The sequence below is a fragment of the Astatotilapia calliptera genome, chromosome 3 (genome assembly GCF_900246225.1).
Source record: "Astatotilapia calliptera chromosome 3, fAstCal1.2, whole genome shotgun sequence".
In the NCBI taxonomy this organism is placed as follows: domain Eukaryota; kingdom Metazoa; phylum Chordata; class Actinopteri; order Cichliformes; family Cichlidae; genus Astatotilapia; species Astatotilapia calliptera.
The window spans coordinates 29,203,025-29,215,899 of NC_039304.1; the positions used below are offsets into that span (position 1 = coordinate 29,203,025).

The 12,875-nt window shown below is 43.1% G+C and overlaps 2 protein-coding genes across 3 annotated transcripts in view; one reads left to right on the forward strand and one right to left on the reverse strand.

The window, feature by feature from the left end:
- Positions 1–4,792: 4,792 nt before the first annotated feature.
- The window catches only part of ndrg2 (NDRG family member 2), a 55,742-nt gene continuing 47,659 nt past the window's right edge, over positions 4,793–12,875 (reverse strand). For both annotated transcript variants that reach the window (XM_026162715.1, XM_026162716.1), the window contains exons 8-16: positions 8,131–8,217; positions 7,819–7,875; positions 7,614–7,717; positions 7,482–7,520; positions 7,340–7,391; positions 7,170–7,217; positions 7,044–7,079; positions 6,654–6,705; positions 4,793–5,948 (exon numbers count right to left, since the gene is read on the reverse strand). In XM_026162715.1, coding sequence (XP_026018500.1) covers positions 5,785–5,948; positions 6,654–6,705; positions 7,044–7,079; positions 7,170–7,217; positions 7,340–7,391; positions 7,482–7,520; positions 7,614–7,717; positions 7,819–7,875; positions 8,131–8,217 — 639 coding nt within the window. In that variant the 3' untranslated portion in view covers positions 4,793–5,784. The remainder of the gene's footprint in view (positions 5,949–6,653; positions 6,706–7,043; positions 7,080–7,169; positions 7,218–7,339; positions 7,392–7,481; positions 7,521–7,613; positions 7,718–7,818; positions 7,876–8,130; positions 8,218–12,875) is intronic.
- LOC113019179 (resuscitation-promoting factor RpfA-like) lies at positions 10,961–12,862 on the forward strand. The gene is made up of 2 exons (XM_026162718.1): positions 10,961–12,617; positions 12,699–12,862. Exon 1 carries the CDS (start codon positions 11,023–11,025, stop codon positions 12,091–12,093), a length of 1,071 nt encoding a protein of 356 aa, XP_026018503.1. The 5' UTR covers positions 10,961–11,022; the 3' UTR covers positions 12,094–12,617; positions 12,699–12,862.

The window sequence follows — 12,875 nt, forward strand, 5'->3', positions numbered from 1 at the left end:
AGGATGAACAGGGATAATCATGACATTGATAATCATTTCATTGCTGCTACTTTCTGGTGTAACGTCATGCACATGTCTCACTCTGTATATTTTATTTTATTTATTTTAAATATTCTACTTATTGTTTACTCTATTTAATTTGTAAAATATGTGTACACACACACACACACACATGTACCTGCACATGTGATGTGACAATAAAAGTGATTTGATTTGATTTGAGTCATACTGAAGCTTGCAGACACTGGACATTATAATCAAGCAATGTTATGATCATTTATAAAAAAAAAAAATATTTTATATCTATTTGGGGGTGGCTATGGCTCAGGTGGTAGAGCGGGTCACCTACTCACCGGAAGGTTGGTGGTTCGATCCCAGGCTCCTCCAGTCTACATGCCAAATATCCTTGGGCAAGATACTAACCCCATGTTTGCCTACTGGTGGTCAGAGGGCCCGGTGGCGCCAGTGTCCGGCAGCCTCGCCTCTGTCAGTGCGCCCCAGGATGGCTGTGGCTACAATGTAGCTTGCCATCACCGGTGTGTGAATGACTGAACGTGTAAAGCGCTTTGGGGCCCTTAGGGACTAAGTAAAGCGCTATACAAATACAGGCCATTTATCATTTAAAGATTTCAGAGTGTATTAGTTTAGAAATTAGTGTTATTGACAGATGAGAAAAAAGCTAGTATTAGTTAGAATTATCAGCTACAAAATGTGAAATTCTTTACCTTCCCCTCTCATCTATGCAGGTGTTTGGGTACTTTCAACATCTTTATGCTTTTTTGTAAGAACAGGTGTAAAACGCTTCTAAATGTAGGAAACAATGGAAATGTAAATTGCAGGATTGCAGAAGTAATTTTTGGACACATTTTTGAGGCACTGTAAAGACATGCACTCTTTTTATTTATTACTTAGAGATACTTTGATTTAGTGTAACAAAACAAATATCAGCCCACATGATAGTCAATGACTACTTATCTGATATACTTAAAATTCCACTGTATTCACATCCGTTTAGAAACAACACTATGAAATTGTTCAACAGCAAAGATTTTATATTTCTTCTTTTATCTGTGGCTGTTTAGAGCTTAGTAGTTTTATCTATTAATCACATTTTAATTGCAGCGCTACATCCAGAAGCACGAGACACTTCATTGCTGCCACTGTCTGGTGAAATGTAGTAGTGAAGCTTACCTGCACTGATACTGCTTTACTGAGTCAGTAAAGCAGTATCATAGATTTTTATTTGCAGGTAAGTAAAAGAGCTGATACTGGTTAAAAATTCTAATGTGTAGTTTTTGGACTCAAAAGTAAAAGAATGTACAATCTACTTCAAAACTTTTCATAAAGGGAAAATAAACCTCAGAAATGAGATCTATTAAAATGTACATGTTTAAATGCTACTATTCTATTATGCTAAAGCTTTGAGCTCAAAATAAATTTTAGCATGTACCAGCCTATTTATCCATTTATGTGAAAATTGCAATGTGTTTGTAGAGAAATTGTGAGGAACAAAACCTAATATTCAATTATCTTTCCAATTGTTAGTAGGCAGTAACAATAACAAAAGTGAAAAGACAGCTAGCTTAATTAAAATGTACTATAGACTACTACTATATGCTAGCAAGTTGGTCCTTTGATGGCACTACTCTGCTTACCATGTGAACCCACCAGTTCCAGGTGAACAACTATTGACGTTCCATAGGGATGCACCGATACCAATACTGGTATCGGGTATCGGGGCCGATACTGTAAAATGTGTGTGTACTCATACTCGTAAAAGTTAACCGATACCATGATACTAACTTATTTCATTAATGAGAGGGTGGCTTGTCATTTTTGTTGTAGTTTTTTAGATTGGCCACTAGGGGGACATCCCGTGCTAAACAGGCACAGGGTTAGACGAGTCAGTCTGGCAGCTCCAGATAAAAAAAAAGAGAAACTGGAGGCTGCTGTAGCTAGGCTAAACAAAATGTCAGCAGTGTGGACCGGAACAGCCAACTTTAACTCAGGTTTTGAAAAAGGGATGAAAAATGTCAAGAGAAAATCCACGGGATGTTAAAATAACAGAGGCTCTGACTCATTTTATTGCTCTGGATGACCAGCCAGTGCCAGTTGTGGAAAACATAGGATTCTTCTCAGCATACTCGAGCTGCGATATGAAATTCCCAGCCGCCCACACATCAGGGAGATAATGGTGCCAAAACTTTCTAAAGAGGTAAAGACAAGCAGTGTGTGCGATGTCAGTCCTTGGTTTAACGGCACAGTGGACTGATGATCCACGGGCAGATGGGGAGTTCGTTCGTCAATGCCAAATACTTTCGTTATTTTGTTTGTTTGTTTACAATATGGACACTCTGCAACAATTTAAAAGTTTCTTTTATTCTCAAACCTAATTTGTATTTATTTTATTCCAAACAGAAGTGTTTATTTATTATTCCAAAAGCTCGAGACAGTGCCAATAGTTCAGTGATGTTTTGTTAAATTACAATGTGGAGACTCTGCAATAATTTAACAGAAGTGCTTATTTTTCACTTGAAATTTTTTTGTGGTCATTTTTATTAAGATATTATTGATTATCAGCAGAGAATAAAATAAAACCTGTCTTCCAATTCATTGCATTTGTGTGTGTGTGTGTGTGTGTGTGTGTGTGTGTGTGGTAGAAGTATTGTACTCTGTATCGGCAAGTACTCAGATCCAAGTATCGGTATCGTATCGGTTTGAAAAAATTGGTATCGTTGCATCCCTAACGTTCCAGAATAATACAAAAATAAAAACATAAAAAAATCTTTGGTTAGCACAGAACAAATACGAAACATCTTTAAAAAAAGTTGTTTTTTTTTATTTCTTGTGCCCTCACTGGACTGCTGCTCAGCAGCACTGAGCTCATCGGTGTCACCAATGGGTACAAGCTAGCCTATACATTGTACAATGCTGAACACAACACAGAAAAAAGAAGTCAGGAGACAAGACAGTTCTCTTAAGCTTCTATTAATTTTATTTTCTTTGCTTTTTTTTTAGGATGTTCATTGTGTTACACAGAGCAATTAGCCACACAAGTTTGATTCTCTTTAATTTTTTTTTAATTGTTAATTATATTATTCTCCCTTATAAGCGCTAATGCTAAAAAAGTTACTCCAGAACTATCACACGCTTAACTAACTTGTGAGCACATCGGGACAGTAAACTAACACTTCACATACATAAAACAAAGAAAGATCATTAAAACAAATCAAAGGGGAAAGAAAAATGTAATTGAACTGTAAAAACTAAGAGACAAAAAAAAAGACAAAATGGACAAGCATTTACAATCACACAGCCCTGTTCAACCACTCTGATTTCCTTATTTGGCCTTTTTAAAATTTCTAGGCTTTAATCCTGAAATGAGCCCAGCAATTACATTGTACACTCCAGCACAATGGTCTGCAACCCACATGCTTTAATGCCACAATCTATCATGCACAAGCATGCGGCATGATATCATCAGTATTTGTGTTTTCCACATCTTCTGCAAAAGATGTTGATGGTACAATAGGCCGTTTATGCACTGCATAAGCAGCCTATTATGGATCGGAGGGGAGTGACTCAAAAACAGGTTGCCGTCATCATTCCGACCATCAATTATAATTCCAAGCTCACATCTAAGGCCTTCCATCGCATCACAACCATGTCTGCTTCATGAGTCAGGTTTGGAAAAAGGAGAATTAAATAGCATTTAAATGAAACAGGCATCTTCCAACTCAGTGGTCGTGCTTTCATGCATTAGAATATAAACGCATGCAATGGACTGGGCTCAAACATGGTCCTTTAAAAGCACAGTCCGTGTAATGGCTACTTGGCACAGGGCAGTGGTAAGCTTTGACTTTATTTGCAATTATTAAGTATTAGCAATTCAGTGAGAATCTGGATGAATTTATTTATGATAACTGATGCTTAAAGGTGCACGTTTAGCTCAGAGCACTTCTGATGGCAGAATTTGGTCAATAAACACCTCGATTCTTGAGGGGCTTTTAGTTTTGGCAGGACGCTTAAGCTTATTGGCTCCAACCGGTTGGCTCAGAGTTCAGAGAGTGGCTGAAGAAACTCTTGTTTTCTATTCTTATATATTATCTGAGCATGGTGGCAGTGAAGGGGCTGGTTCATTGTCACTGATAAGTCACAAGGGGTTTTATTGGTCTTAAAACTTTTGTAGGTAACCTGGGCCTTTCTCCATCTTCATTGGTTAACTGTGCTTACAAGACACGAGCACTGACATTTGCTCTCTCTCTCTCCCCACACACTCCCTCTCACACTCACACATATCAGTATAAACATATGCAAACATGACTCTGTTGTCCCCGTTGGTGAATAAAGTGGGTGGAGAGGAGTACGCATTGGTTTTACCCGCACCCCCCCCACCACCGCAGCACACATGAAGTCAAGTATGCTAGCTGGGTTTGTTTGGAGGTATCCGTGCATGGGCAAGGCTAAGAGATTACAACCCAGATAGATGATGAACACAGTGATCCCTTTCTGGCCACACCGAGCACTGAAATGCAATATCCATACGAGCATGCTACCGATGATGGGATGCTCCCTGGTGAGTGGTAGAACACAAGTGTGGATATTAAGACACGCAGTGCAAGACTGCCAGCAGTATTGGAAGCACTTCTGAATGTGCGGCGACTACTATCAATAGGGTGATAATTAAAGCGCGCAAAACACCCTCAGTCTCACCTATGTTTACCTCCAGGCCATAACTCGAAACAGCACACACACGAACACAGATTCACACAACTTAGCAGAATATAAAAAAAAAAAAAAAAAAAAAAAAAATTATCCATTCAATATTAACATGAGTTGATAGCAGGCATGCAACTTCCAAACAGTCCAGAAGAAAAAATAAAATAAAATAAAAGCTTCTTGTCCATCACATCAAAATCCAATGGAGGGGGGGAAAGATTACAGTCACTTATAGACGAGGGCCAAATGGAAGACATAAAAAATCTGGCAACATCAAGGAGGAAGTAGTCACTACAATGGATCTCATTGGCTGTCTCCATATGATGGGGTCAGCCAATCAGTATCTTCAGCCCCTTGCTGAGACAGGTTACATATAAGAAGAAAAAAAATCCCATAAAAGAAATGATTTAAAAAAAAAGAACACAATAAAAACTAGCTTTAAAAGTAGTAGACACACATTGTTATAAGTATCTCTGCTATAGTACGTTTTTTTTTGTCTATGTCGTTTTTAAGTCATTATGTAATAAAGAGAAAAGTTACTGTTTTTTTTCTATCATCATTAGCTTCAATATCATCATCATCATCAAGAACATCAGAATCATCAGCATCAACATCCACAATACCGTTTTCAGGATTATTACTATTGGTTTTGTACGCTGCACTGTAAATCTAAATTAAAGGGCTCTATTGGCTGACAATAGAGGGAGAGAGGACTAGTTGCTGTTCGTCACCCCCTCCTTTGCTTTAATAATCTCTTCATGCCTTTTAAAGACTCATGTTTATGGCAGAACAGCCGGTTGTACTTTGCTTTGGGCTGAGGTTGTAAAGAGAAGGGTTTCTATTTTCCACTCAAGTCACTCTATTCCTCTTCCTCCTTCCCTCCCTCTCTCTAACCATCCATATTCCTATGCTCTTTGTGGGGAATGAAAGGAGTTGTTTAGTGGCAAATAAGTAACCCATTCATCTTGTCTCTGCATTATTGTCATGCTTCATCTTTCCCTTCCTTTTGCTTCCACCCTCCTCTCATCCCACTCTCGCTCTTTCTTTCTATCATTTTGTTTTCCTTCAGCAAGACACCTCCATCGTTTGGGAGGGGCTGGGCGGCATCTGGCCGCCCTGCGAGCCCTGGGACAGGGTGCGGGAGCGAGAGCGGGAGCCATCCATGGAGTAGGAGGAGGAGAGGGAGGTGGTACGAGAGCGGGACAGGCGAGTCATGCAAGATGAAGCCACTGTGGAGAAACACAGAGAAACGGTCAGTAAGAGTACAAGTCATGGAAACAGTCAGGTATCAAAAGGTAAGGAAATGTTGCTGACAACACATAGTTGTGGTCATCCACACTCATAATGGACATGATTGACAATTTGTGGCCTTTAATCATTTACTTGAATTGTTATTTTTCCAGCATGGAAAGACTATACAGCATACATCTTTAATAGCGTTAAAAAAACAAGGATTAGGGGGGCAATTTTCAATTTATTTTGAATTTTCTCTAATCTGCACAGGGTCAGATGAGGCCAAGACCTATTAACATCTCACTAGACTACCTCCAAATTCTTCAACTTCCTCTTAGATCAATAGCTGGACAGTTGAAACACGGCTGGGTGTTCCAACAGGATCCCGAACACACATCAAACCTGGTTTTGGAATGTATAAAACTGGCTAACATTAAGCTTCTGGAATGGCCTTCCCAAAGTCCACTCCAGAAGTCAAAGCTTTTAAAGTCAGATGTATGCTGTACAATCATTACACCATGGAAAAAAGAACAGTTCAAAGAAATCATTAAAAGCCCAAATGACCACAACATTCATGCTCACGATGAGGGTATGTAACTAAACAGAGTATCGAAATAAAAGTATGAAGCAAATAGGAAACAATACTAAAGCCATGTCTCTGTAGAAATAAGGAAGATAACTGCTTGATAAAGTGAACTTACTGTAGCCCATGCCCTGGATGAAATACTTGAAAGCCTCAGTAAGTTTAGCAGGCTGCAAAAAAAACACAGGACATTACATATCAGGCCAAAAACATGTTTAACTCGTTTGCTGCACTGAATAATGGTGCTCACTGAGGACCCCGTGTGGAAGCCCAGGGTATCCGTTTTAGTTTTGACACCTAAAAACATTTGCTAACCTCTGGGGCTAAAAGACAATGAAGCTACCGCGTATGTGTGAAAAACTACAATTCGCCTTGTGGCTCCTGTGAGTGTGACACAATGGAAAAGTATCAAGATGTTCTTTTCACACTGAAGTATTGCCCAGGGTGGATTTAACATCCACACCTATGTCACATGTGTGTTATTATAGAGATCTTAAGGTGTTTTTACCTGAGTCAGCTGAGGCAGACCACCAGCATCAGCCATCTGCAGAAGAACAGAAGATGTAAGTAAAGGTGAAAAAAAACAAAGACAGACAGACGATGCAGACACTGAGGACACACGTATGAAAACCACCTTTAAGAACGAGGTTGTTGTCGGGTCCATTTTGCTGTTGCACTCCACCTGGTGGTTACAGAAAGAAACACAGTCTTTGTTACAACCCATCAGATCCTTTTTTTGCACAGAAACGTACAATCGGTGCAAACAGCCGTTCAGGTAAGTGTCAAATAATAAAAGAAACTTACAGCAGCATCCTCATAGGGAGCATGATCGCCCACCACCAGCATCACAGGACATCTGAGGGTCAAACAGAAACAGGTGCTGATTAGAAGTTTGAAGATTTGAGAGATTAACGTTTAGTAAAAAAATCAGAGAGTGGGTATTTACTTGAAAGCGCTGTTGCGGTCAAAGATCAGGTCTCTACGACTGCAAGGAGAAAGAAATGGTGTCAGTGGTAGTTTGATGTAAGGTCGATTATTTGTATTTAAGTCATGATGCACGACAGCATGTTATGTTTACCTGTTGTAAGATTTCCACAGGAGCTCCATGTTGGACAGGTTGGGAGCTTTGGAGATGCGTTCTCTGTAAGACTGCACTAGATCTGTGCTTGACGACAGCTCCTCCTAGAAAAACGGTTTAACATTTGATCCTTTTTTCTCAATTTTTTATTTAACTCACAAAAAAAAAATCTGTCATTTAAACACTTATGGATCTAATAATGTACCTGACTGAAAAGGTGGCACAGAATCTGCTCTGTGAGGGAGGACGTCACGGAGCTGAGCTGGAGAGGAAAGAGGGGGGATCATTCAGGCAGTTTATTTATTTTAATCAAGCGCGATGAAATATACGATAAACAATTACATGATCAATAGCACAGAACACACAGACCGTGCGTGAAGTCACGTAATTTCATATCCAGAGCTATTTTTACATTGATGAGTAACTCCCATTAGGACTAACAAGATTAAATGATGTTTCTGTGTACACGGCCACTGCAGCCCTGACGTGGAAGGAAGGAAGAGAGAGAGAAAGAAACCTTTTGAGCAGCCCAGTCTATCCATCCTCGGGCGTTAGTGTCGATGTTGATCAGAACCAGACCTTCCACTGCATCTGGGTTTGTGAGCTGAGGAGAGAAAGCAGAAGTGTTCACTGACAGTGTGACACTATCTCACATACATCTATATTTACGGCTCACGTGGTGAAGGGAAAACAAACCGCACATTAGGGCTGGGCGATATGACACAAAATTCATATCTCGATATTTTTTAGCTGGATGGCGATATGAGATATATATCTTGATATTTTTTTTAAAGCCATAAAGTAAGAACAAAAAGAGAGTTCTTAGTCAAAGCTGTGTCCCAGATGTCACACAGGCACTTTTATTAACATAGAGCAGATGTACATGAAATTTACTCAAAAATAAATTATCAGCATTTATTAAATAATAATGCTCCATAAATAAAAGAAAACAATGTTGTTTTTGTGCATAACAAAAAGCTCACAATTGTGCAGTCAAAATGTAAACTAAAAGACGCTGAGCACAATAACAAAGACAGATTTCACAGCTGCTCTGTTCCCAACTTGTACTGCGTGACTGACAGCCTGGAGTTTGAAGTCCGCTTCGCAACCACGTCTCTTAACAGCTGCCATTTATGGTCCTTATACACAGTAGGGTAATATTACGTTGAAGCACTGTACGTATCACTCCGCGAGGCTCAGCCGTAATGCTCCGACAATCCATTAAGCGGTGCAGCACCGTAGCTTACCAAAGTCGTACTAAAACATTTTTTGACAGATTTCTGAGCGCCGTGTTCCACATAAAATCGTGTTCTGCAGTCCATTCAAGCCACAACCAGAAATTCATACATAATAGGCGCGCTGTCCAACTTTTGAGAAAAATGAAAGGATTTTCAGCACTCTGGCTGCTGGCGTTGCGTGTTAGCTCGTTAGCACTCTACCTTGCACTGGAGCGTGCGCAAATGTTACGGAGATTTGCCGCCATCTGTGCTTCAGGTAAGCGATGGGAGAGGGGAGTGGTTCAGTGAAGGAGAGGCGAGGCGGATACGTTGCGTAGAGCAAAGTGACGAAAGAGAGGCAAACTTGCGGCTCCACGGTATAATTATACGTAACAATCGATATAAAGATATTTGTCACATCTTAATCTCGTAAAAATATATCGAATTTTTTAAAAACCGATATATCGCCGCTCTACCGCATATCGGTCTTAATGAGTGAATATTAGGATGAAGATCTTGCTGCTATGAATGCCAAAGCATCAGGTGGGCTAGACACCGTGCAAAAATGTGGCCAATCAGAAGTCTAGAGCCTCCGTGGGAAGTAACAAAGCTGGGGCATAGAATCCAGAACAGAGTCGTAGTGTGAGGGACAGTAACTGTGTGTATATGTAAGCACTAAACACTGCAGAGAAGTAAGAATTAACATAACAGTATTGTTAGAAATTCATTTTCACTGAAACAATTAACGTGGCGCACAGTGTGACGCATGCACCAGTTTATTGTATTTCCAGACTTGCTTCGGCACATTTACAAGTGCAACGCTACATCTGTTTTTGTCAGACTTGAAATAGCGAATAAACGTCATCCTACTATTAGCTAGGGGCAAGACTTCTTGGCTGCTAATCCAGGCAGTATTCGAGCAATATGTCCAGACTTTTATATCTGTCACACATGCTCAGTAAGAAGCTCCTCACCGGTGGCAGCTCTGCCAGATCTGCTGTTTTCTGGAGAACGGCACAGAACTCTACAGTGGCCCTGAGAAGCCAAACGGACTGCAACTTAAGAAAACACCAGCAATAAGAAGAATGCTGCAAAAACACAACGGAAATAGGAAAACTAAACGATTTCCAAGCCAAGGATGTTTCTGGGCAGACAATAACTGACGACCAGTGCAGGAACAAAATATGCTAAGAATTGTGCTGGAGACACTAAAAAGAAGGGAGTACTATCGTTTGTGAGAAAGAAAGATGAGAGGTAAGTGTGTTAGCCTAACTATTAGCCTAAAAATCCGTCATCAGTATTATATGAATCATGATAAAACACATCCTCACCATGTTTTGGGTTCCTGCAACTGGTCCGTCAGGTTATTGTCTGCCCAGAAACACTTCCCTTGTGCTTTTGGAAATCTGTTTTTCCTATTTCCATTGTGTTTTGTGTGCTTTTGCAGCATTTTTCTTATTGCTGGTGTTTTCTTAAGTTGCAGTCTGGTTGGCCTCTCAGGGCCACCGTAGAACTCTCTATAAGAAAGTCGAGTGACCTCTTCTGTCACGGACCCGGCTCTGGGGACTCGGGGTCCGTGGGCAGTGGGGACTGTGACTGTTATTGTTATTATTATTATTATTATTTGGTGTGTTGTCTGCACTGCCCCTATGCACATCTGTATGTAGGCAGGTATGTGTGTGTTTTGCCTTTCTGCTGTGGCCAAGTTACAGGCACCTTCAGCCCTGGGGGCGTGGTCTAACTTGAGGGCTGGCCACACCCGAAGTCCTGGCCGCACACCTGCTCCTCATCTGGGCTCGTCGGGGGAGCTATTTAGATGAGCGATGGAGCTTCCACCGACGCGGGATTATTGCGTTTGACTACACGTCAGTCTTCAAACAAGTCAAGTGTGAGTGTATGCCTGCTGGGATAAGTGTTAACGGCTGCCTCTATTGTTTTCGCCTCAGGAGGAGTGTGGGACGAGAAGGAGCAGTAAGCACGGGGAGTGCAGGGACACTGGGGCAGAGAGCACTACACGGGGACTTTTGGGAAGAAGACACTCCACGGGAGTCTGGGAAACTGGGGATTTATTGTTGTTTACTTCACCACCTTGTAAATAAACACTGTTGCACTGAAGAGTCCGGCGTTTGGGTCCTATTTCCCCATCTCCCCACGGTCTGCCAGCCAGACCGTGACAGAATAATCCTGCCATTATGGGCCCAGCGGACTCAAGGACCGTCTCACAGGAGGAATTGCTCGCCCAGCTCTGGAAATACTGTCGGAGCATTATCCAGGCGGCGGATCCACATCAGAGACACATGCAGGTCGTATTTTTTGATGCCTTCCTGTCTTCAACCACCTGTTCCATGAGCTTTCTGGACATTGCAAAACTAATTCAAATTGTAACTGTGTTGAGGGCTAGCTCTAGCTTTGAACTGTTTGGTTTAGGCTGTCCGGGCAAGGAGGATGCGGCTGCCTCCCTGGCAGCCCTCGCTGCCTGGTTTTTTCTTAATAGGCGGAAGGTTTTCCCACCGCCGCTTGCTGCTCACCTATTGGACCCTCCACTGCAAGGAGGACGGCGCCCTACTCCATCTCCTCTCACTTCTTCAATGGCCTCTGTGCCAGCAGACCAAAGACCGGCAGTGCTGGTCACCACAGTGAGTAGACCGGACCCTGTCATTTTAACGAATCCAGTCACAGATGAACAGGGGACAGGTTCCTTTGCCCCGCCAACACGAAAGAGACGGCGCCGGCGTCATCCTCGTCAAACCGTAGCTCACCTCACTCCTGTGGTTTGGGAAGAACCAGCTGACTCTGGACTGACCGCACGAGGAGCCGCGGACCCAGTGCTAGAACATGAGCCTGCCACTACAGACAATCGGGAGGCTGAGATTCTCCCCAGGGCTTCCCCAGAGGCTGAACCGGAGGCCTCAGTTGCCTCTGGCCCCCTGGAAATTGCTGAGCCAGCGGTAACATTGTTTTCCTCTCCACCCTTCATGTTGGACATATCACCCTCACTTCAATTAGCTGCCCAGCTAGTCGGTCAGTCATCATCTGTTCCACCTTCCACATCCACTGCTCTGCCACCGCATCCACCGCCTGCTGCTGCCATGTCGCCGTCGTCACCGCCGGGTGACCGGCTCAGCGTGCGGGGGGATCCCGCGCTGCAGCCGGAGGAGCTCAGCGAGCCGGAGGAGCTCAGCGAGCCAGCTGGGGGGCCAGCGCCGCTGCTGGAGGAGCTCAACGAGCTAGGCCGCCCGAACGGTTTTCCCACCACTGCCTGACCCATAGCGGGTTTTGCCTGCTTGCGGTCCACTGGGTCGGCCGCAAGAACTGTTGCTGCCACCATGGCAGTGGTTGGACTTTTGAACTGGGGTTTTCCGGCCCTCCGTCCTGTTTCCCCCCCGTCGCCCGCCCTGAGATGTTTGGGTTGTGGTTTTTGTTGTGTTTTGGGTCGTCGGGAGCCGACCCTTAGAGGGGGGGTACTGTCACGGACCCGGCTCTGGGGACTCGGGGTCCGTGGGCAGTGGGGACTGTGACTGTTATTGTTATTATTATTATTATTATTTGGTGTGTTGTCTGCACTGCCCCTATGCACATCTGTATGTAGGCAGGTATGTGTGTGTTTTGCCTTTCTGCTGTGGCCAAGTTACAGGCACCTTCAGCCCTGGGGGCGTGGTCTAACTTGAGGGCTGGCCACACCCGAAGTCCTGGCCGCACACCTGCTCCTCATCTGGGCTCGTCGGGGGAGCTATTTAGATGAGCGATGGAGCTTCCACCGACGCGGGATTATTGCGTTTGACTACACGTCAGTCTTCAAACAAGTCAAGTGTGAGTGTATGCCTGCTGGGATAAGTGTTAACGGCTGCCTCTATTGTTTTCGCCTCAGGAGGAGTGTGGGACGAGAAGGAGCAGTAAGCACGGGGAGTGCAGGGACACTGGGGCAGAGAGCACTACACGGGGACTTTTGGGAAGAAGACACTCCACGGGAGTCTGGGAAACTGGGGATTTATTGTTGTTTACTTCACCACCTTGTAAATAAACACTGTTGCACTGAAGAGTCCGG

Coding starts and splice junctions, on each gene's coding strand:
- LOC113019179 (XM_026162718.1), top strand. CDS start 11,023: ATGGGCCCAGCGGACTCAAGGACCGTCTCACAGGAGGAATTGCTCGCC.